General features: G+C 46.7%; 2 protein-coding genes across 3 annotated transcripts in view; both read left to right on the top strand.

The window, feature by feature from the left end:
* Positions 1 to 10,967: 10,967 nt before the first annotated feature.
* Positions 10,968 to 25,448, top strand: part of FBXO42 (F-box protein 42) — a 105,569-nt gene continuing 91,088 nt past the window's right edge. The window contains exon 1 of the mRNA XM_006066588.4: positions 10,968 to 11,542. The gene's annotated coding sequence lies outside the window, so the exon portion shown is untranslated. The remainder of the gene's footprint in view (positions 11,543 to 25,448) is intronic.
* On the top strand, positions 11,541 to 16,949 carry LOC112582991. 2 transcript variants are annotated; one of them, XM_045164666.1, is made up of 2 exons: positions 11,541 to 12,442; positions 12,542 to 16,949. In XM_045164666.1, exons 1-2 carry the CDS (start codon positions 11,935 to 11,937, stop codon positions 15,661 to 15,663), a joined length of 3,630 nt encoding a protein of 1,209 aa, XP_045020601.1. In that variant the 5' UTR covers positions 11,541 to 11,934; the 3' UTR covers positions 15,664 to 16,949. The 2 variants fall into 2 exon arrangements, with proteins under 2 accessions (XP_045020601.1, XP_044794169.2); XM_044938234.2 differs by having other exon boundaries at positions 11,541 to 12,370.

The raw sequence follows: 25,448 nt of genomic DNA on the forward strand, positions 1-25,448 counted from the left end.
TGGGGCCAGCAAGAGATGGACTGGAAGAAGTCAGGGGCAGCAGGAAGCGCAAAGGGCTCTGGGCGGCAGGCAGCCAACACCAAACAATTTCTATTTGCTTGGAAGGGAAAACCACTTCCTGCTTTCTTTCCCCAGTTAACAGAGCTTTCCGGATCCCTGCGCGCCTGCCCAGAAAGGGGGAACCCTTTGGGCACGCTCTCCTCTGTATCAGATCCAGCTGGGCCACTCCGTGCGCAGGGGCACTGCCGTATGTGGCTGGGACGCGCTTGACACGTGGCCGGTCCAAACCGAGAGGTGCTCTAAGTGCCAAAGACACAGCTGACCTCCCAGTCTCAGTTAAAAAAAAAGTGTAACACAGCTCATTAATGCATTTTCAATATTGTTTATATGTTGATTTGATACTACTTTGTATATATTGAATTAAAAATACTAATTTCATGTGTTTCTTTATACTTTCCAAATATGGCTTCTAGAAAATTTTACATTACCTACGTGGCCTGCAGGATACTTCTGCTGGGTAACACTGCTTTAGACCTGACCTTAGAATGACAAGTCTCCCTCCTGTCCCTTTCGTCTGTCAGCAACTGGTGACCCAGGAGGCATGGTGTTCAGGGGTGTGCAACCCACTCGGCTGGGTCCTATCTGTCTCAGCGTGAAGCAGCGAGCACGCACTCAGCGCCCAGGGTCTGGCTCGGGCCCTGCTCTGGGCGACACTCCCCACCTCGCTTCACTTCAGCTCTCTGCGCTCTCCTGTCCCTCCCAAACCGCTCTGCACTGCCGCTGAGCTTACTGGTGAGTCCCAAACCTTGCTCACCTCAGCGCAGCTCAGCGCTCCTTCCCTGCGGCATTTTTGAAGCTGAAGTAAGCTTTCATCAGTAGAATGGATACACTGTTTTCTTTGCTCAGCCTCCCAGACACTGCTCTCCCTGTGGCTCCCTCTCACGCTTCCAATTTGATTTCTTCTGTAACAAGATAGGCTCCTCTTCCTCTCCGGATCCCTTGAGGTTGGGGAATTTGCCCCTTCTGTGTCGAGGCTGGCTTATTAAGTGACCTCATCTTGTTACACAGCTTTAAAATCATTCACATACACAGTCCCACTTGGATTTCAAAAGGTACCTCAGCCTACTGTGTCCAAAACCAACTCTTGATTTCACCCCGTCACGCAAACCTGCTCCTCCCACCGCATTTCAACAAGTCCAGTCTTCCAGGGCTCAGGCCAGACTTTGGACTCGCCTCTGAGGCCTCTTCACACCCACATCAGCAGACCTCGTTGGTTCTATTTTCAAAATGTATGCTGAATTTTCTCAATGCTTCTGCTGCTGAGACCATCCTGGTCTCAATTACCAGCAGTATCCTGATTATTCTCTGTGCTTCCATTCTTGCCCCTACAGTTTGTTCTGCGCAGAGCACCCAGAATGATCTTTTTACTCCTGGATAACTTTATTTAACTCTTATCACTAGGCAAGGTAGATTTTATTAATCTAATTTTACACATGAAGAAAACAACACTGAAAGGTAGTGATGAAACAAAAATTTTAAGGCACGATAAAAATTTAAACAGAAGCTTCCCCTGTCCGTGGGGTCTCCCCGCTCCCCTCCAGCGTGCACCGCCACCTGCATATGCACAAACCAGACCTCAGTGGCAGGCATGCCTGCTCAACCATGGACACCCCTGTTTCCCCCTGGCATCAGGCATGTGACTCCTCAGAAGACAATACTCCTCTCTCGATCGTGGAAGGGGTCAGAGTGACCCACCACTCGCCCCGGTAGGTACAGACATCTCTGGGGAACTTTACGTATTATGCCAATATACTGATTCCCTTAAACCCAGGGGCTGGTGCAGAACAAACAGGTCAGACAACTTGGGGAGATACTGGGCCACACCTGATGGAAGTTCTCAGCTGAAATACTTACTCACGACCTTGTTACCTGTATTGTACCTATTTCATAACATTATCATTTTTTAAGCTACCAAATGCGGTGACCGACCCTTCAGTACAAGTAATGATGACGAGGTCACTTGAAACAACTGGCCACAGATATGGTTCCGCAAGAGTAACGGCTGTAATAGTCTAACCCTGGCTACAGGAAGCAGCAGCCAGAGGAACCATTTCCTGGACCATAACAGCCTAGTAAGTCAGGCAGGCCAGAGGTGTTTAACAGGGCTGAGTCCAGTAGCACATCAAATGGCCTATCAACAAAATCGCCACCTGACCTGGAGATGGGCATTCCCAGAACTCTGGGCCAACTGGTCATAAAATGCCTCCCAAGGCCGAAAGCAAAAGGGGCTGTTCAGTAAAGAATGTGGCCCCCCACCCTGTTCTACAAGCACCTCCGCTAGGCACCGCAGCCGGGTCTCCACGCCCTCGGGAAGAAGGCAGGGCGGAGGTCAGGGCGAGGCCCTGTGCTCTGGGGACGAGGGCAGGACTGGTCCTCAGGCAGCTACCTATTTTCACCGAGCCAGCCTCTCGCATCGCCCCACACTTGAGAAAAGCACTGAAGGCCTAACTAAGACACCCGTCCCTCGAGAGCAGCAGGACCGACGGAGCCGTGTGCCCGGACCACACCCAGCCCTCAGCACACCACATGGCACCTGCCCCCACCTCTCTGAAACTGCTCTCAGAGCTGAGACTGACTACAGTCTTCAGGTTGGCTAGAACAGCATCTTCCATGAGATTATCGATAAATCGTTCACTCACAGTAAGTAGTGACTTGTCCCCAAATCACACCTGGCACTTGAACCCTTAGCCCAGCCTCCTGATTTCCGTCCTGCCATGGATGCAGAAAGTGGGTCACTGACTGCCCAGGGCAACCTATCCTTTCTTGCTCCTTTTTATAATGAAGACAGCAAGGCTTCTCTCCCAAAGGAAATATCAGACCCACAGACTTTGGGGGATGGAGCAAAGTCTCTATCGCTCCCCCACACCAGGTTTTATTCAAACACCCGAAGGCACCCTCACCACAGGTTAGTCAGGATCGCGGGCAGCAGGGGCAGGAAGCACGGCAGCCGACAGGGCACAGCAGGGGGGTGCCAGGGTGGGGCCGTGGGGAGCAAGCAAGCCCAGGGAAAGGCGTGCAGATCCAGCATTCAGAATGCAACGCGCGTCCCCAAGCAGTCCACAGGTTACAGGTTACCCGAGGCTGTCAGCGGGAACTACAGATACAGGGGCCCGAGAGCGGACCTGTTCTATTTCCCCGAGAGGTCTGAGCACGTTATTCACATTCTCTCTCTCCGCTTGGCCAGATGTTAAAAAGTTATTTCCCACTTATAATCAAGATTTCAAGGCACTCTCTGGTGGTCTAGTGGTTAGGACTTGACACTTTCACTGGTAAGGGCCTGGGTTCAATCCCTGGTCGGGGAACCCGGAAGCATTGAAGCACAGCTCAAAAAAGAAAAAGAAAAAAAAAAAAAAGATTTCAACCAGCATCTCACAGTCACTGTTCTTAGCATTACAGCTAACAGCAGCACTGTCTTTCTGGCTCTTGAGCACTGAGTTCAAGTTTCTCGGATACACAAAATGCACCAGCTCATCATCAACCAGAGGCAAGATACACAAAATGCACCAGCTCATCGTCAACCAGAGGCAAGATACACAAAATGCACCAGCTCATCGTCAACCAGAGGCAAGATACACAAAATGCACCAGCTCATCATCCAGGCTACAGAGGCAAGAGGTCAATCCCAGGCGAAGGAAACACACAACTGTGAGGGAACCAGCAACTACACACCTTAGAGCACTGAACTCGTTAACTCTCTGCCAAGAAGCAACGGTAAACAAACCGTCTAGAAAGACCCTGACGCACAGGCGCAGGGTGCCTGCAGCCTCGCTGGGACCGCTCGTGGGAGCTCCTGCCCTGCACACGCCACTGGGTCACGGAGACAGAGGGCACGCAAGGTGCACTCCGCCTGCCCCGTGATGCGCCCTCAGAAGTCTGCCTAAGGAGCCTTGCCAGGACTGGCCAGTGGATGTGAGAGTTCACAAGTTTACAGGCTCTGTTCATTCACCAGTGAGACATGCAACTCAGCAGCAGGAACAGAACGGACGGCTGGAGGGTCAGAGATGCTTTTATAATCCAAGAAGGCCAGAGCACAGGGGCTGGACATGTGGCTCTCAAGGTCTATGAAGAGTAAGGCCAGTCCTGACCTTTCCAGACTCTAGTCATAACTGTCCTGCAGAGTTTCATCTAAGGATCACATCCCTGAAGAATGCCATTTTAACTGCATTTTAACAATATTTACTATTCCTTTTAGAAAGGAAAGACTGTTTCCTGTGTTCATTTTGTAAGGGAAAGAGTTTTGGGTGTGGGGGAGAGGATGACTTACTGTGAGGGACAGTTTTAAATGCCTTACCCTCAGGGATAAGATTCTTTATGTACACAGAAACCACTGTTAGGATTTGTTGCTAACTTCCGTGGCTGCTGGCTTTAATCTTTATCCTGCATAGAGCTGAGCTGCGTGGTTAAGGAGAAGGATGCTTGGTGGAGGCGAGCAGAGTTTGGAAACCACTTGGGAAGAGCAATCTCTATAGTAACCACTTAAGAAAAACCAATTTCATTCTGTATTTCGGCCACAGATATAAGTAGCTAAACTTCATCTCCTAGGAAACCAACAAGTCTGCAGCTCTTGTGACAGGAAAACAATTTCTGTGTCCGTGGAAAATGTGCAGGAAAGAACCCGCTCCGCTTGTGAAGGCGGCCACTGGATAAGGCCTTAAACGGACACGAACCGTGGGGCCACTGCGGCACAGAGGGGACAGTGGGAAAGAGGGCTGGCTCCAAGCAGACTGGAGCCACCAGATCCAGACAACAGTGCCTCTTTTCTGGAAGGATTTTACCAAAGCTTTAGAAAGACACACAGGTCCTGTTGCAGAAGGAAAAGCAACTTTCCAAATTCCAACCCACAGCAACCATGGCAGCTCTCTTGTACACCCAGAGCACGCTGGGAACAAGACCCCTGTGCAGCCCCAAAGAAGAGTGCTGAGCAGTTATGAGTGAAAAGCTTATTATTCTTTCTCCGAAATCACAGTGAAACATCTTTTTTCCCGAGTCCCAGGCACAGACTGCTCAGCACAATCACGTCTCAACTAGCCAACCGCTTTATAGAAAGCCCCCTCTGAAGACATCAGTCCCGCGAGCTCAGTCTTTCTGTAAGGATCAGAAACAGCTTAGCAATGGTTCCTTTGGCCATGGTACACCTGGATCTGTGCTCTCTGATACCACAAATCTTAAATGCCTTCTTTACTGTAACACAGACAGAAGGAAATCAGCACCAGGTAGCCCCCAAATAACTAGTATTTGCCCCCATCCACACCCAGTGTACACCCTCTAGGATGACAGCAATTTCAGGCGCCACTGAAGACCCCGAAGTGAGGCTGGCAGCCTTGCTTCAGGGAGAATGGTCTCTTCTCTAAAGAAAGCTAAGCAAATCAAAGTTCTCTTCTTTTAAATTAAAATCTGACTATGGGGACTTTCCTGGTGGCTCAGTGTTGAAGAAGACACCTTCCAGCGCAGGGGACTTGGGTTTGATCCCTGGTCAGGGAACTAAGATCCCACATGCTGCAGGGCAACCAAGCCCATACAGCGCAACTAGAGAAGCCAGCGCACAGCGCCACTGAGCCGCATTCCAGAACCGGAGAGGCCCTCGCTCCACAACCAGAAAGACGCGCTGCACGCGCAACTAGAGAAAGCACTTGCACAGTCAGAGCAAGTGCAAACTCACCCCCTCCTAAAAAAGAAACAGCCTCCAACAGTCTGCTTTGCTTTCGGGACAAAGTCCAAGCTCTCCAGAGCCGTGTACCAGGAGGCTCTTCCAGATCGGCCCCTGCATACCTCTCGGGCCTCAGCTCTTTCCCGTCTGCCCTGCCAATGCCCCGCCCTCCAGCCAGAAGAAAATCCCCGTAGCTCTGCTAATGCTGCATTCTTCTCTCACTGCCTCCTTGCCTGAGTGCACTGGTCCCACTCTACCTGTCCTCCCAGACTTAACAGTGCTTAATTCAACTGGGCCTTGGAATCTTACTTTGGGCATCAGCTTCCCTACAAGACTGTCTCTGATCCCAGCCCCAGGACCCCGTCTAATACCTCTTCCAAAGAAAGTGCTGCCTCCTCGTCTCCTCACTGGACTGTGCCTGGGACCTGGAACACAGCAAGTATTCCACACTCACTGACACCTTACCAAGACTCACATACCACGGGATATCCCTGAAGGGCTAATGTTCAGATGACTGGCTCAATGAGAGTAGAAAGTAAACATAAATTCTTAGTCCAGAAGACCACTATCCTTGAACTTAAGATACACTTTCTTCCAATTAGCTACATGACTTGCCCTTACAAAAGAGAATAAAAGGCAACTTCTGAGAGGCAATGAAATGATAAAGGTTGCCAAAGTTTGATATTAACTACCAGTTCAATTCCACTTATGTACCATCATCCTTCCCCTAGGACTGGGTTAGCTCATTGCCAATAAGACGGAGTAGACTGTATCTTTTTTGAGTGTCTAAACAAGTGAATATAAACCTTCAGTCAAACGATCAGAAATCTGAACCCGCATCCATTAACCAGCTTTTAGAAATGTTTTCATTTTTAAACTTTTTCCCTTCTCCCTTTTCTTTCTCTAACTTCTATCCCATGCTTGCACAGTAATAATTAATCAGTACCAGATGTCTTAAGAATGTAATGTCTTAAAAATGTAACCTCTGATAACATCACTGATGCACAAGTCTAAGTTATTTTCAGAACAAGATGACCTTTGCAGGTTTCACACCCGGACCACCAGGTCACAGACCCCTGGGTAGGAGGCAAGACGGCCTGGCTCCCGGAATGATGATTAAGAAATATCAGAACAGAATGATTAACTGCCAGCTTCCCCTCTCTTTCCCCTTTAGAAACTCCTAACTAGGGAATTCCCTGGCAGTCCAGGGACTGGGACTCTGCACTCTCACCATGGAGGGCTGGGGTTCAATCCCTGCTTGGGGAACCAAGACTCCACAAGCCATGAGGCACTGCCAAAACAAAACAAAAAATCCTCCTATCTACAAAAACCAGTCGGTGTGGATCTGAGACTTGTCTCCCACTTCCTTGCAATTAAGTCCTAATTCTGTTGCAAACACCTTACTTTGCTGCAGCCTGGGAACATGAGCTCTTTTCATATTGAGCAAACTGTTAACCTGATTTGGGGGGAAATATGAAGATTACAAAACGCACTATTTGTTCTCGAAATGTGCTTAAGATAAGGACACAACTTAGAGTCTGAATCAACATTAACTCAATTCTACATTTTCATTTCTCCCAAAGGCAGTATATTTTTAAAGAATCACTTCCCTGACGGAATATAAGTCATATTTTTTAAATTGTCTTTTCTCTCTTTTGAGGCTGTAACTCCTTGGGAGAATAGGTAAAGGGACAATTTTATATCAGGTAAGTGTTCACTATACTAACTAAAAGCAAAAAGCAGTCTATTTACAAAATATTTGAGAGATTTCTCAGGCAGTCTTCCCCCAAAGGACACAACAGAACTTGATACTGAGTGTTCTGAAAATAAACCGGAAACAATGACCTCAGATGTCCTGACAAACAAGAAAGAAATTCTAGCAGGATGGCAAAATTCTTTGTGGTGTCGGAGAACAGGAATCACCAAAAGCCTCTACTTTCAAGGATTAGAACTCTAGATTACATAAAGTTTAAATGCTCACGTTTAGAATGAGTCAACCCCCATTTGCTAGCCTCGCCATCCATTTTTTAATTTTGGCAAGGGGAGGTGTGTGTGTGTGTGTAATTTAACCCTCATTACCATATCGCAGTTGAGAGACAGGGTAACCTGAAGCTAAGACTTTTACACACTCAGCTGGCTACATCTGAGAAACACTGTATAGTCAGTTTCCCTATGATACAGACATCACGTCTCATCTCTGCCTTCAAAAGTGCACATTTACAAGACTCTAAATCAAATTCGCAAAGGGAATCAGATTCAAGGGAGCCTTCAAGTATAAGCCCAAAGCAAACATATTAAAAATAAAAGTCAACGCCCAACTCCCAAACAGTCCATAGATCTCCAGGTGGGAGGCAGCAGAATGCGAGAGAAAGAAAGAATCCAGATTCGGAGTCAGACAGGTCACATCCCAGATTCTGGATTACTATCTGTGTGACCCTGAACCAGATAGGTTTCCCTAAATCTCAGTTTCCTTACTTATTATCCTACAGAGGATAATACCTCTACAGGGCATTTCAATTACATAAAAGCTATATAAAGGAACTTGCATTTTGGCAGTACTGCTCACGATGTCAGTGTGACAAGGCTGGGCTCCATTTCTGTACCTGGCCCTTAAGAAAGGTTTAGTACAAAGAATCCTGGATGAGCACCAGAAAGATCCAAGTTAGATCTGACATCTCTGGGGTCTGTTCAGCTACAGAATTGCGAGTGGGCTAGCTTATCTCTAAGCCCTCTGCTGCTTCTCAAAGACTAAAGCAATCCTCAATTTCTGGACCCAACATTCATTTTTTTGTTCGTTTTCTTCTTTAACATGAGAAACTCATGTACCTTTGAAACAGGTGAGGAAAAACAAAGAAAGGACAAGATTCTCAAGAAACTTATCATTTGAGTCACATTCAAATTGTAGGCCAAGCTCTTTCGGAGGGAGCAGCAGGAGGGGTTCTGAATGATTCACTCACATTCGTAGGCAGTAAACGCCTCTACCGGAGATTGTGAATTCTCGGGCACAAACTCGCCGCTGAGCACGCTGTCTAGCACAGAGCAGACACTCCAAACTGCTTGTTGAACGAACTAATACCCGGCCGGCTGACACCTGCTGCTCCTCATAAAAATCTTTCCATTGCTCTCCTTACTCAAGTCAAAATTCAAGAAAGATGGTCTAAGAATTGTACTCAATACCTTCTGAACGAGTTAATTCTTCAAATCCTCAACTATGCTAAGTGAGAAACAAACACCCTGAGAGACGCTGAACCACCACTGGGAAAAACTTCAAGGCCAAAGATTCAACATTAAGGGAATGCTAAGGGAGAGGTCCGTTTCTCGGCCTCCTCAAGCGCTGACAAGCACCCTCAAAGCTTGCGGGGAGGGGGAACCCAGCTGCTGTCGCTCTACCCCGACTTCCCTCCTAGCTCAGTCGGTAAAGAATCTGCCTGCAACACAGGAGACCCGGGTTCGATCCCTGGGTCGGGAAGATCCTCTGCAGAAGGAAATGGCAACCCACTCCAGTGTTCTTGCCTGGAGAATCACACGGACAGAGGAGCCCGGGGTCGCAAGAGTCGGACAACAGAGCGACTGAGCCACACTCGGCTCTCCACGCCCTCCCTATTCCCGATACACAGAGCTCCAGGGGGATGAACAGACACCAACACGCGAGCCCCAAAAGACCTCCACACCTTCACCAGGTCACCACGGACTCACACACTCTGAAAACGCCAAATTAAACACGAACCAAGTCGAACTGGCTGCTCCAGCTTGGGATAAACTATCTTCGCACAGCTTGTGGAGGCAAACAAAAGCCCCCAAAGCAAAGAGCCGAACGGTCCATCTCCGCTCCCCGCCGGGACAGCGGCTGCCTCGGGCAGCGCGCCCCCACGCCCGGCGGCCACTCTTCCAGGTCCTCCCGGGGCTCGCGCCCACGGGAGAGGGGCTGCCGCCGGGGCTTTCGGCGGTTCTGCCGCGGTCCCCGGGACCCCGGCCTGCCCCGGGCGCTCCGAGTAAAACTGAAAGAGGAAAAAAGCCCTGACTCGCCCACCGTGGCGGATGGCACAAAGCAGCGGGCACTTCGGCAGAGTCGAGGGTCCAGAAATGACTCCGTTTCCTCCCGCTCTTCTCCAGGGCCCCGCCTGCCGCCCCGGAGCGCGCACCCCTCCCCACACGGTGCTTCGCTCCCCATCAGAGCACATGAACTTTAAAATGGTGCTCTGGGCGCGGGGTGGGGGGGTCCGACGGGGAGAGGACGGACCGTAGGAGCCCGGGGCGGGCCGGCGGGCGCCCGGCAGAGAGGCCCCGGGCGGCGGATGGGGCGCCCCAGTGGCGCGCACGTCGGCCCGGGGGCAGCGGGGGCAGGAGGCGCACCCGGCCGCGGTGGAGGGAGAAATGGAACGCGGCCCCTTTAAGAGGCCTTCGCGGCGCTCGGGGGCCAGGGGCCTCTCCTTCATCCCTGGCCCGGCGTGTGGGGCACTTCCTCGGGGAGAACCATCCCCAGACCCGCTCCCCGGAGGCTTCCCTCACGCCACGTCCCGCCCGGCCCAGCCCCGGGGCGGCGGCTCCTCCTTACCCCGCTGTCTGCCGCCTCCTCCCAGCTTTCAGCGACCTCCTCATCTTCCATCTTACTCGCCGCTTTCCCTCCTCCCCCACCCCTCCGTGCGCCTGCGCCCTGAAGCGCGTCTCCGTCGCGGGCGCCGGCACGCAGGGCTTTGCTCAATGAACCCCGCCCCCTGTCAAGGCCGGAAGAGGCTCCGGTCCAAGGCCCACGGGCCTCGGGGCAGCCATCTTGAAAGAGGGCAGAGAAATCAAAAGGTGGCCATTTTTCTTAAGGGCGACGTGTACTGAATGGGAGTCCCTGTGAAGTCATCGTCTTGAGTACGGGAAGTGTGTTCTTTGGAACCATCTTTTCTAAGGGCAAACAATTTACTTTTTTAAAGTTATCGTTTTCATAACCTGCAGATTATGTTTTTTCAAAATTCTCAAAAAATTTTTACACCTCAAAGAATGAAGCAGGAAGTAAAACATTGACCAGTTTAAACTGGTTTTTACTCTTTAAATAGGTTATTTATTCATCAAACCTTGATTGATTGAAATGGCAATCCACTGCAGTACTCTTGCTTGGAAAATCCCACGGACGGAGGAGCCTGGTGGGCTACAGTCCACGGGATCGCAGCGTCGGACACGACTGAGCGGCGTCACGTAATCAAACCTTGAGGGCTTACAGAGACAGTACCGAGCATGTGCAAGGCGGGCGTCCGGGTTTCCGGGAAGACCCCGGAACCAAGAATCTTCCGTCTAGGGAACCCAAACAACAGGAGCGGTTGCCGTCGGACCCCTTCACCAGGTGAAGCAAGACGTCCCCCAGTAAGGAAGGCCGGCTTCCGTCGGCCGTAGTGCCTTGTTAACCATATATGGACTGCTTTGAAAACGAGCCAATCAGCTTGTGCCAAGTTTGAATTGTCCCGAACTCCTTCAATTTTGCCCCAAACCGCGGCGCGGGGAGACAGATTTCAGCCGTTTCCTGTCTCCTTGCTGGTCGACGTCGGAACAAAGCTCTTTCTTTTCTCGAAAGCTGGTGCCATAGTACTGGCTTCTATGCGCCCCAGGCAGTGAGCCCTTGCTCGACGAGAATTTTTGGCGATCGCAAACGGACTAAGGCCGCGTGGTCGTCTGGCTGAGGCCCTGTGGCCCCGGGCTGGGTGTAGGTCCTCGCCACGGACCCTGAGTGGACACCTAGACGCGATTTGTCTAGAGGCTCTGCTATCGGGTTCCTGCTTCCAGCCGCAGAGGCGCTCCAGGCTCCTCCGAGCTCCTTTCATTTTTGGGGAAAACAGCTCCTGGATCTTTTGGGTGAGTAACCTCGTAAAAACGCGCTTGTGCCTAAATTGTCCATTCCGCATCAGGATTATGGGTTAGGGTCCCACTCTAAGGGCGAATGTATAAAAGGTTACAGCGCCTGCGGAGAGCCGAGATTCAGTTCCTGGTCCTGGAACTAAGATCCCAGGAGCCGGCCGAAAAAATAAAAACGCTTACAGCCGCTGAGGTACTCAAAAGTTCGGATTAGAGTCCCAGGCCCTTAACTTGGTCAGTGTCTGATTGTTTCATGTGTTAGGAATTGGCTAGTAGGGTTAAATTGGATGGTCACTGAAAAACTTTATTGAATCTGTATTCTGCCATTTTGCTGTGGTCATCCTGAAAAAAAAAAAACAAAAAAACAAAAAACAAAAAAAAACCCTTCTAAAATGGGGAATGGTAACAGCGTACCTGACAACACTCCCTTGAAAAGTGTTTTTCAAAGTTGGTCAAGGGTTAGCTCTAAGCCGATGAAAAAGAAGAAAATGCTTTACTTGTGTAACACTGTCTGGCCCAAATACCAGCTGGAGTCAGGGGAAAAATGGCCCCAGAATGGGTCTTTGAACTATAATACTATTTTACAATTAGACTCGTTTTGTAAGAGACAGAAAAAATGGGAAGAAATCCAGTATGTAGAATCATTTATGACTTTATATAAGAGGAGAAATTGGTATAAGGAAATTAATGAAAACACGATCACGATGGGTCAGAGCCAAGACTCTCAGAAAAAGTCTCTTTTACCTGAGTCAGAGTCAAATGATGGTCTAGTCCCTTCATCGCCAGCTGTTGCAGTAGCCGGACGGTCTGCCCCTCCCTCAGCGCCTGGTCCCTCAGCGCCTGGTCCCTCAGCGCCTCCTCCAGTAGCCCGTCCCTCAGCGCCTGGTCCCTCAGCGCCTGGTCCCTCAGCGCCTCCTCCAGTAGCCCGTCCCTCAGCGCCTGGTCCCTCAGCGCCTGGTCCCTCAGCGCCTCCTCCAGTAGCCCGTCCCTCAGCGCCTGGTCCCTCAGCGCCTGCTCCATTAGCTCGTCCCTCACCGCCTCGTCCCTCACTGCCTCGTCCCTCACTGCCTCGTCCCTCACCGCCTCCTCCAGTAGCCCGTCCCTCAGCGCCTGGTCCCTCACCACCTCCTTCAGTAGCTCCTTCCTCGGTGGCCCCTCCCTCGGTACCCCCTCCCTCGCCACCTCTTGTGATAGCCCCTTCGTCCACACCTCTGGTGGTTCCCTCGACTTGTGAAGCGGGCCTTCCTGCAGGCAGTGCCAAGGCGTCTACCAGTCTTCCTCGGGCTGCTGGTCCGGCTCTGTACTCACCCTTAGCAGATGATCACGAAGGCACGGTCTCCCTTCTCTGTCCCCATCAGGGTACTCAGTTTGGCCCAGCGAACACTCTACCTCAGACAAAGCAATTTCTGTTAAGGCAGGTCCCAGCTGGCTTAGATGACCAATGCCAATCCAGAGCATGTGGAGTGACGCATCATGGTTTATCAGTAATAGATTTATTTAATTATAAAGCTAAAATGCCGTCTTATCAGGATGATCCCAGGAAGATGGAACGTCTCTTTAAAGGCATTTTTGCTGTTTATCATCCTAATTGGGCTGCCATACAGGTCCTCATGAATAGCCTCCTCAGTCCAGAGGAGCGCAGCATGGTATTAGAGAAGGCCCGTCAGGAAGCTGAAAGGCTCCGTGAGATACACCCAGAGAGTCCAATCAGAACTTCAGCAGAGCAGGCTCTTCCTAGAGCTGAACCAGGATGGGATCCCAGTGATCCAGAAGATCAAGCAAGGCTGGATCATTATAAAGATTGTTTAATGATTGGACTGCAAAAGGGGGCAAACAACTTCAAGAGGGTCCAGAATGTAAGGCAAGGGCAGGAGGAGTGCCCATACACCTTTCTTGAAAGGCTTCATGAGGCTTTCCAAAAATATACTGATATTGATCCCGAACACCCAAATAATATGGGACTGGTCAATTTAACCTTTATCAGTCAGAGTGTCCCAGATATAAGAAGAAAACTACAGCAACTGGAAGAGGGACCGTGGCTGCCAACGTCTCAGTTGCTTGAGGTTGCTCTTGAAGTGTTCAGAGGCCTACTCAAAATTCGAGAAAAGCAGGAGCAGTGCATCTTGAGGAAGGCTGCTCTGCTCAGCCTTAACCACTCAAGACCCAGCAGGACATCTGCAAGAAAGAACAAATGGCCACTGGTAAGACCCCAGGGACCTCCAAAACCCAACCGGAAAGGTCATCCATTTGTTGGGCCACAACAGTGTGCCTTTTGTAAACAGGAAGGACATTGGAAACGGGAGTGTCCCCAAAACAGATGGGGCCCCCTCTCCTCCAAGACAACGTCCATCAATGGTGTATTTGGGGAAGTTGCTCAGAAACCTTTTCTACAGCAGCTCCAATGTCACATAGAGAAAACATCTATAAAGTACAACTTTATGTATGAGTTTGAATGTCATAGTCCCTCATCAGGGCAAGAGGTACTAACAAATTTAAATGACCGAGTGGGTTACTCAGCAGAAAAAGTAGACACCAGAGTACTCCCAGGTCAAATTTTCACCCTCCAAGCTGCACCATTACAATTGGGAGACAAGACTCCATCAGATGTCCCTGAAGAAATTTTACAAAAGATAAGAGCAGACGTTTGGGCTGATGGGACGCCAGGAAGAGCCAAGACAGCTGACCCAGTAGTAGTAAAACTCCGTCCAGGTGCCCAGGTTCCAAATTTAAAGCAGCCTCCTTTGAAAAGGCATGTCAAGGAAGGTATAAAGCCTCTGATAAACACCTTTCTTAAATACCAATTAATTCGACCATGTCAGTCCCCATATAACACTCCTATCTTGCCAGTACAAAAACCTGGGACTGGAGAGTATCTTTTTGTGCAGAATTTGAGAGCTATCAACCAAATTGTAGAGGATATACATTCAGTGATGCCCAATCCAGATTTCTCTGGAGACTTTTCCTGGTTTACAGTTCTGAACTTAAAAGATGCCTTTTATTGCATACCCCTCAGTCCTGAGTCCCAGAAACTGTTTGCATTTGAGTGGGATGATCCAGAGACAAACATAAAGCAGCAGTATTGCTGGACGGTCCTTCCACTGGGATTTAAAAATGCCACCACCATCTTTGTGGAGGCCTTTCTGAAGGACTTGAAGGATCTCCAATTAAATGAAGGAATCTTACTCCAGTATGTGGGTAATATACTAATTGCTAGTAAAACTAAGGAAGCTTCAGACCAAAATACAGTCCTCACTTTAAACTTTTTGGCGGACCGGGGATATAAAGTCTCCAAAGAAAAGGTACAAATTTCTCAACCAACTGTAAAGTATCTAGGAGTTGAGTTGTCAAAAGGACAGAGAAATCTGTTGCCAGATCGAAGGGAAGCAATAGCTGGGGTGAATGTACCCACCACCAAAAAGCAACTGAAAAGATTCTTAGGAAAGGCTGGGTTTTGTCGTATTTGGATTCCTAACTTTGGACTCATAGTCAAACCTCTATATGAGGCTCTCAAAAGAAGTGTCAATGAGCCATTAAACTGGACTGCTGAATGCCTTGAGTCATTCCATACCATCAAGGAGAAAATTTCAACAGCCCCAGCCCTTGGTCTCCCAGACATTAAAAAGCCATTTGACCTTTTTGTGCATGAAAGACAGGGTGTGAGTCTTGGAGTGCTAACTCAAAATTTAGATACTGCCAGAAGGCCAGTAGCTTACCTTTCCAAACAATTGGATATTGTAAGTCAAAGATGGCCAGTTTGCTTCCGGGCTGTGGCTGCAACCTGTGACCTTTTACAAGAAGCTGAAAAGTTCACTGCGGGCAGTCCTACTAGTGTGCACACTCCGCACCGCGTGCAACCTTTACTTGAACAAAAGGGCAGATATTTGCTTACTTCAAAGAGGCTAGGAAAATACCGAGCCATCCTATTTGACAAACCAAATGTAACATTAAAGGAGGTATCTGCTTTAAACCCAGCCACTCTGCTCCCCAGTGCAACAGAAGAACCTGTTCACGATTGTATACAAATAACTGAAGAACAGTATCCCAGACCTGACCTGACTGATCAGTTTTCAGAAATGGTTCTAGAGAGAGGTGATGAAAGGGGATTTTATGTTGACTTTTGAGACTTAGATGATGATGAGTAACAAACAAAGAAGGCTGGATATATAATGAACAGGAACTAGTGCTTAGACTGCAGCATTTAATGGGAAGACTTATGCTCAACTACATCAAGGAACCCATTATAGGAAGGATACAACCTATCATTGTCTACAAAAGTTTATTGTTAGTCCATAAATGCAAAGGACCATTCAAAAGGTAATACAAAACCGCCTGATTTGCACCGGAAACAACCCTAAAACTGGGCCACCTTCAACAGAACTAGGAGGTGATTGGCAAATAGACTTGACTGTTAGGCCAAGAGCCATGGGACATTATAGATGTTTGCTGGTATTTGTGGACACCTTCACAGAATGGGGTGAAGATTTTCCACGCCAGAGAGAGCTTCCTAGGTAAAAAGGCCTTACTGAAAGAAACTAGCCCTCATTTTGGGTTACCTCTTTCAATTCAAAGTGACAGCGGAGGAGATATCATAGCTGGGGTAACTCAAGGGTCTACGGGGCCCTTGGGCTACAGTAGAAGTTACATGCTTGATGGAGCCCTCAAAGTACGTCAGGAAGCCAACTTCACTTGAGATGAGGTCTTAACAGTTGCCTTTTTGAGAAGGGTTAGAATGGCCCCTAGAAGTGAGGGCCGCTTGAGCCCTTATGAACTGTTATATGGGAGACCCTTCCTTCAGACCATTATTGCAGTCTTGAAAGTGATCACGTTGTTAAAAGGATTAGATAGTATAAAATGTGTACAATTTCTTGGTGCTGTCTTATTCTCTAGTTGATTAATGTTTCCTACAGACATTCCTTTGCAATGCAGAAGCCCAGGGAATTGGGTCCTCCTGAAACTTGGAATCATTACTTCGTTGAAGATCAACTGCAGCCCAAGTGGATAGACCCTATGAAGTTCTTCTGTTTACACATTCTTCAGTAGAGCTAAAAAGAGTTAAACCTTGGGTATACCACTCCTGAGTAAAAATAGTACCCATTTCTAACCAGCAGCTCCCCGTCCCCTTTACAGTTCTCAAACAGGGCACATTCTTTATGGACAGGAGAAAGTAAGCGTACCAGCCTTCTTAATACTGGTGGGTCCTGGAAACCCATCACTGATTTCTTGACCCCTGATTACACTTGTGAACCCTTAACTGACCTTAAGTTACTTTTCATATAGAAATAGGACAGCTAAGACTCCACCTGGCCAGGAAGAGATGAGGACATCTTCAAAGTAGACAGCTTCTGCTCAGAAGTCTGGTCCAGGCCTATATAAATAAACATTCAATCACTAAAAATGTTTAAAATAACATGGTTTCAGTTCAGTTCAGTCGCTCAGTTGTGTCCGACTCTTTGCGACCCCATGAACTGTAGCATGCCAGGCCTCCCTGTCTATCACCAACTACAGGAGTTTACCCAAACCCATGTCCATTGAGTTGGTGATGCCATCCAACCATCTCATCCTCTATCATCCCCTTCTCCTCCCATGTTCAGTCTTTCCCGGCATCAGGGTCTTTTCAAATGAGTCAATTCTTCGCATCAGGTGGACAAAGGATTGGAGTTTCAGCTTCAGCATCAGTCCTTCCAATGAACACCCAGGACTGGTCTCCTTTAGGATGGACTTGTTGGATCTCCTTGCTGTCCAAGGGACTCTCAAGAGTCGTCTCCAACACCACAGTTCAAAAGCATCAATTCTTCAGCACTCAGCTTTCTTTATGGTCCAACTCTCATCCATACATGACCACAGGAAAAACCATAGCCTTGACTAGATGGACCTTTGTTGGCAAAGTGATGTCTCTGCTTTTGAATATGCTATCTAGGTTGGTCATAACTTTCCTTCCAAGGAGTAAGTGTCTTTTAATTTCAAGGCTGCAATCACCATTTGCAGTGATTTTGGAGCCCCCAAAAATAAAGTCTGACACTGTTTCCACTGTTTCCCCATCTATTTGCCATGAAGTGATGGGACTGGATGCCATGATCTTAGTTTTCTGAATGTTGAGCTTTAAGCCAACTTTTTCACTCTCTTTCACTTGCATCAAGAGGCTTTTTAGTTCCTCTTCACTTTTTGCCATAAGGGTGGTGTCATATTCGTATCTGAGGTTATTGATATTTCTCCCGGCAATCTTGATTCCAGCTTGTGTTTCTTCCAGTCCAGCGTTTCTCATGATGTACTCTGCATAGAAGTTAAATAAGCAGGGTGACAATATACAGCCTTGACGTACACCTTCCCCTATTTGGAACCAGTCTGTTGTTCCATGTCCACTTCTAACTGTTGCTTCCTGACCTGCATACATGTTTCTCAAGAGGCAGGTCAGGTGGTCTGGTATTCCCATCTCTTTCAGAATTTTCCACAGTTTATTGTGATCCACACAATCAAAGGCTTTGGCATAGTCAATAAAGCAGAAATAGATGTTTTTCCGGAACTCTCTTGCTTTTTCCATGATCCAGCAGATGTTGGCAATTTGATCTCTGGTTCCTCTGCCTTTTCTAAATCCAGCTTGAACATCTGGAAGTTCACAAGTCACATTGCTGAAGCCTGGCTTGGAGAATTTTGAGCATTACTTTACTAGCGTGTGAGATGAGTGCAATTGTGAGGTAGTTTGAGCATTCTTTGGCATTGCCTTTCTTTGGGATTGGAATGAAAACTGACCTTTTTCAGTCCTGTGGCCACTGCTGAGTTTTCCAAATTTGCTGGTGTATTGAGTGCAGCACTTTCACAGCATCATCTTTCAGGGTTTGAAATAGCTCCACTGGAATTCCATCACCTCCACTAGCTTTGTTCATGGTGATGCTTCCTCAGGCCCGCTTGACTTCACATTCCAGGATGTCTGGCTCTTGGTGAGTGTGAGTGATCACACCATCATAATTATCTGGGTCATGAAGATCTTTTTGTACAGTTCTTCTGTGTATTCTTGCCACCTCTTCTTCATATCTTCTGCTTCTGTTAGGTCCATACCATTTCTGTCCTTTATTGAGCCTATCTTTGCATGAAATGTTCCCTTGGTATCTCTAATTTTCTTGAAGAGATTCTAGTCTTTCCCATTTTATTGTTTTCCTCTATTTCTTTGCATTGATTGCTGAGGAAGGCTTTCTTATCTCTCCTTGCTATTTGGAACTCTGCATTCAAATGGGTATATCTTTCTTTTTCTCCTTTCCTTTTCACTTCTCTTCTTTTCACAGCTATTTGTAAGGCGTCCTCAGATAGCCATTTTGCTTTCTTGCATTTCTTTTTCTTGGTTCATGGACTCCTAAATAATAAGGTATGTTTTTGGAGGACTGTTAAAATTAGGAGTCATAGTTCTGTGTATCATAGGGTTAATCTTTTTACTCACCAATTTTTTTACTTATTATCTGTCTCGTGTATTTAAAAAGGCCTCTTCCACTCACATGATGATTGCCTGAGACTTTAGAATTCAAAGCAGGACTTGTGAATGTTTACAATCAAGGCAAAAACAATTTCATTCCTGTTATAATAACCTATGCTGCCACTCAGCAAGAAGCAGCTACGTAAGAAAAATATGGTCTTTTTGAGTGAAGAAACTTCAAAAAAATGTAAATAAGATATGAGCTTTTAGATAAACTCTATTAAGAATAATTACGCTTTAGGAATGTCTGTCTGAAATAGTGTGTCCAAATTGGGGTAACTTGAATTTCTAAGGGTTGTGCTAAACTAAGTGATGGAAGTTCACTGAATAGCTAGCTCATTTCCAAATAAAGTAAGATTTTGAAACATTTATTACTGAACATTAGTTTCCTCTTACAGAGAAGCTAAAGAAATTTGGGACTGTTAATGAATAAAAATAGGCTAGCGCAAAAACTTGAATTTGGCTTTTCTCTCTGTTAAAAGGACACACTTTCTTCAGATGTTGAACTGCATTTGACCATAGATCTAGGTTTATTTGCCTCCTAAATTGTTCTGTATTTGCCTCTGAAATCCCATATTTTTACTTTGGCTGAGTGAATAGCTATTGTTTCACAGTGACCTGTAGTCCCATCTGACTGAGTGCTCTAAACCTTTCTGATATTTGTTGACAAAACTTCCTAAATCATTCTGGTGAAGCACTTTTGGCTTCTAGCTAACTTTGGGATGCTTCAGAGGGCCCCTGAAACATCCCAAAGGGAGATATTACACTAATTGGGTTCAACTTCCATGTTGAATTACATGGGAAATGTTGTCAGGTGAATAATGAGTCTCTGTGGTACATGTTACTAATGCAGATGCCCTAGAAGCATCTGTATGTACGTTCTGGCACGTTCAGGGAAAGGCTGCCGCAACCCCGATCACTGCCCGAAAGTGTTGTCACAGCGCCACCCAGTTTCTTTTGAAAATGCTTCCTCTTCAAGAAGATGTATGGAAAGGACTTTTGGAGCAATACAAGTTTCTGAACTGGGTAAGAAATTAAAGGATTCTAGTGGGAAACCTGATGACTGTACAATGGTTAACAAAAGGACTGAACGAATTGGGAAATATGCTTATCACTTTTATGGTTTCTGAAAAATTACTGGTTTGAATCTGTGTTTTCTAGATCTTAGGAAACCTTCCCCTCAAACTAATTATGACAACAGTAATTTGGTAAAATGATATTGAGTAAACAAATGGAAGCATTTACCTTTTTTCTCTATCTGACCCCTTCAGAGATTGGAAACTCTTAGGGTTCCAGTAACTTTATCAGATAAATTAGGAAGATTATCTCACTAACTGGTACGGAAATCTCAGTTTTGGAGACCTTGAGAAAGAGAGGAATTCACTTAGATCTGTTAGGCAAAATCTGTGATAAGCCTTTGGGATGACTTTCCTAGCCCTGAAAGGTTTTATTTTAAAGTTAAGTTTGAGACTCCATAAAAGTTTCAGCAAAGCAAAAAAAGTCTATGATCAATTATGGTTATATAAATAATCAGGTCAAGTTTATTGAGAATAGACCTATTTTATAAACAAGTCTTAATTTGGTTATATTTGGTAAAAATGAGGGTGATTTTAGGGAGAAAAGGATGTTTCAATGAGTGTTAAATCCCAGTTTGTTAACGAAAGTCTGTATCTACTAAAACTCATTTCCTGAATGGATCTTTGCTGTTAGGGTATTTTAATGTAAAATTTAATTGAATTATTAAAGGACACTCTCAGTTTGTTTCTGAAGCTTAGCTCAATAATCTGTCTTTGGATAAAGATCAGATGCCTCACGACCTGCCACCAAGACTGGAAAAAGACATAATTTAAGGAACAGTCTCCAACCTGGCTGGAAGGACCTTTTATCAGCTACTCTTAACTGGCTCATGCACAGTGAAATTGAAGGATAATTGACTCTTGGACTAACTCCCATTTCCAAAGGCCCCTACACTGGACTGGTCTATAAAGAGGACTGGCTGACCTCAAACTCACCTGAAGACGACGCTCAAACAGAGCAAAGTACACTGTGCTAGGACGAGAAGAAGACGATATCAGAAGCAGACAGCTTGCCCGAGATGCCCGACCTGATTCGTAGGATCATTGACAACGTTTTCTTGATTTCTTGGACCTTTGCACATCAATCAAATGTTTTCTATCACAGACATGATTCTATGCTAATTTAAAACTCAATCCAATTGTTGGGTTGTGGCCTAGTACTTCTGTGTTACCTTGGTGGATTTCTCCTCTCCAGGACTCTGATTGGATAGACCCTAGGAAGTTTATTTTAGGAGAGAGTTCAGTCCTGTTCTGTCTATTCATGATATTACTAGATGGGATCCTCTCACTTGGTCAGTTAATAATACCTGCTCTGACCCTGGCTCATAAGTGTTTTCTTAGGGTCGTTTAAACTAGTAACAAGCTAAGTCTCAATCAAAAAAAAAAAATGTGATCTCTTGTCTACTAAAAGGAAAATTCCCACAATTATGGGATGGATCTATATGCTTAACACCAGGCTATGGTTAAGTTTAAAAGCTCTTTATGTTGGGAACAATTAAATTGTACTAAGAATGATCAACCTAGTATTATTATAAAACTAGGCTGAGTACTTGGTGAACTATGCCTATTATTAACCTTACAGAGAAGGATTGATATGAAACTCAATGGAGTTGTGGTAGTAACTTATAGCCTTGGCACCTACCAGGATGGATAGGAAGGTGTAGCCTGGGACTCCCATGAACTCAAGGTCATATACATAATAAACTAGAGGTAAAAGATTTACAACAGACCATAGACATTGAGACAGGATACGAGGAGACAAGTGCCTGGCTGGAATGGATTAAATATTCTGTGCGCACTTGGAATGAGAGCAGCTGTTATGCTTGCGCAGCAGGTAGGCCGGAGTCTCAGTGGTACCACTGCCACTCGATGGACCTCAGATGCTGTGGGCATAGAATGCATGATACTCCTCTTCAGGACAGTATGGCCTGGGGTAGTAAATCCTGCAGGACCTTGTCACTAATGTTTGTGACTGTGAGGGGTCCAAGGTGTAACCCCCAAGGACTGTCAGACCCCCGTTCCATAATGCTAACTACACCTCGTGCCTCTCTAGGTGGGGGGAGCAGTTAGCATTCTGGGGGAGTGAGTCCGGGTGCAGTGAAGGCCAGTCCTTTGAGGGAATGAACAACCATTCTGCATGAACTATGGCCTGGGAAGACATCTGGTGTTGTGGAGGACCATTGCTTGAGACTCTAGCGGCCAATTGGAGTGGAATTTGCACCCTAGTTCAATTGGCTATCCTTTTCACCCTGGCATTTCGACACTCGGATCCATCTCATAAGCAGACTAACCATAGAGCCAAAAGGAACACTCTAGTCCCGGGTGGGTCATTTGGTCCATATATATTCTATTGGAGTCCCTAGAGGTATTCCTAATGAATCCAAGGCTAGAAACCAAATAGCAGCGAGGTTCGAGTTGGTATTATTCTGGTGGTCCACCATTAATAAAAATGTTGATTGGATAAACTGTATTTACTATAACCAGCGGAGGCTTGTTAACTATACCAGGGATGCTCTAAGGGGAATAGCAAAACAGATGCTACTAGCAAAATGGCGTGGGGAAAATTGACTGGCCTTAGACATGATTCTGGGCTTCCCTTGTGGCTCAGCTGGTAAAGAATCTGTCTGCAATGCAGGAGACCTGGGTTCAATCCTTGGGTTGGGAAGATGCCCTGGAGAAGGGAAAAGCTACCCACTCTGGTGTTCTATCCTAGAGAATTCCATGGACTATATAGTCCATGGGGTCGCAAAGAGTCGGACACGGCTGAATGAGTTTCACTTTCACTTTCAGACCTGATTCTGGCAGAAAAGGGAGGAGTATGTGTTTTGGAGGGTGTCAATGTCGTACTTTCATACCCAACAACACGGCCCCTGATGGCACAATAACAAGGGCCTTGCGAGGTCTGACCACCTTGGGTAATGAGTCGGCTGAAAACTCAGGGATAGATGACTCATTGTCCAGTTTGATGGAACAGTGGTTTGGGATACAGAGAGGCATCATGATGTCTATCCTGACTACCCGTATTGTCACACTTCAAATACCCAGGTAGGGTGTTGCATCATTCCTTGTGTCAGGAGCCTAGTGCACAGATGAATATTAACAGCTCTCACCAAGCAGTCCACTGCAGCCTATCATATCAACCTTCTATTCCTGGAGGAGTCTGAACATGAAAGTCATTCGATGCTAAGTTCGAGGAAAAGAATAATCGACCATCATAAAAAGGGGGTGGGAATTGTAAGAAAAATATGGTCTTTTCTACCAAAGAAGAAAGATTGAAGAAATGGATTCATATTGATTTTTTTTTTTTAGAACAGTTAAATAGGAAGGTATATATATATGTGTGTGTATGTATGTATCCGGCTTGTGCACAAGATTCCTAGGATGGTGACTCATTGTCAGTTTCTTGTTTTCTTACCTTCCTGGTTTCTCTTCCTCATAAGAACAATTTGGCAGGCTAATTTTGTGGGCTTTACCCTGGACACGTGCAAAGAACTAAAGGGCTGGAGAAAATATTTAATATAAATCCTCCACTCAGAAGCTTACAAGTATCACGCATGACCCCCATTGACCAATAAAAACTTAGGCGCCGTTCGGGGAAGATTGTGACTCTGTGGTCCTCCGCCTGCGAGGATCCAGGGGAGGGAACCTGCGTTTCAGGGATGAACACCGGGAGCACGTCCACGCGGTGTGCTGGCTCCCGCATCTTTGCCTGCGGAAGTGGAGCCTGTCCTGCGAGCCACTTGCGTCTATGTTCTTCCTGTGACACCGCGGGAGAGCATTTCCTGCAGCCAGAGCGGGCATCGCCCTGTTTGCCTTAAGACTGAGGAATGTACAAAGAAAAGGGGGGAATCTGAAATAGCACATAAATGTTGACCTGTTTACCCTGGTTTGCCTCCTTCAATAGGCTGTTGATTAATCAAGCCTTGAGTTATTTTACAGACAGCACGGCACCTGTGGCAGACAGGAACCCATGTCTCCAGGATGACCCCAGGACCTAGAATCTTCCGTTTACAGAACTCACAAAATAGAAATGTTGCCACTGGAGCCTTTTACCAGCAAGAAGTTCTTCAATAAGAAAGACTTGGACAGCTTCCGGCTGTCCAAGTAGCTTGATTCCAATCGGCTTTCTGACCTCCAAGACTAGCCAATAAGACTGTGCCAAGTTTGAAATTCCCCTAACCCCTTACCTTTCACCCTGAGCACTGGATGGGGAGACAGATTTGAGCCCTGCCTCCTGTTGCTTGACCTCACAATAAAAGTCATTCTTTTTCTAAAAGCTGGTGCCATAGTATTGGCTTCTGTGTGTGTCAGACAGTGAGCCCTTGCTTGGTAACAGAAGGATGAAAGACATCCACGGATGCATGCATTTTATTATTTCTATCTGATAGAGTGAAAGTGATTACAGTATTTCCTCCTCATAAAGCAGTGTTCCAAGCATCTGTTAACACTGTATCCTCTACTGTGAGGTGAAAACATTAGTTGTTTTATCGACATTCAGATCAGATCAGATCAGATCAGCCGCTCAGTTGTGTCCGACTCCTTGTGATCCATGGACTGTAGCCCACGAGGCTCTCTGTCCATGGAATTCTCCAGGCAAGAATACTGGAGTGACTTGCCATTTCCTCCTCCGGGGGATCTTCCTGACCCACGGATTGAACCCATGTCTCCTGTGTCTCCTGCATTGTAGGCAGCCTCTTTACCCATTGAGCCACGGGGAAGCCCCTGCCTGCCTTAAGAAGATTTATAATTCTCACTTCTCTAATCCTGGTTTTTTTTGTTTTTTTTTGTTTTTTGCCAAAACATGAAAGCAGAAGAAGAGGCAAATAACTTTTATTTTTATTCTCTCTGGCATGTTCGGTAGGCCTCTCAGTATTCAAAACATATCATTTAGTAGTGTTGCTTTTGTCTGCTACAATGAAGTTATCTGACTTAGAATGCACTTCTTAGAATAGGTTTCTTCTCATATTTTTAGCATGCCATTTAATCTTTCTAAAGTGAGTTTCCTGTTGAGAAATGTTGCCATTTGTATGCCTAATGATTATTATAAATTGCAGTCATGACTTAACTGTTCAGTTCAGTTCAGTCGCTCAGTCGTGTCCGACTCTTTGCGACCCCATGAATTGAAGCACACCAGGCCTCCCTGTCCATCACCAGCTCCCAGAGTTCACCCAGACTCACGTCCATCGAGTCAGTGATGCCATCCAGCCATCTCATCCTCTGTCATCCCCTTCTCCTCCTGCCCCCAATCCCTCCCAGCATCAGAGTCTTTTCCAATGAGTCAACTCTTCACATGAGGTGGCCAAAGTACTGGAGTTTCAGCTTTAGTATCATCCCTTCCAAAGAAATCCCAGGGCTGAGCTCCTTTAGG

This window comes from Bubalus bubalis, chromosome 2 (genome assembly GCF_019923935.1).
Source record: "Bubalus bubalis isolate 160015118507 breed Murrah chromosome 2, NDDB_SH_1, whole genome shotgun sequence".
Taxonomy (NCBI): Eukaryota; Metazoa; Chordata; class Mammalia; order Artiodactyla; family Bovidae; genus Bubalus; species Bubalus bubalis.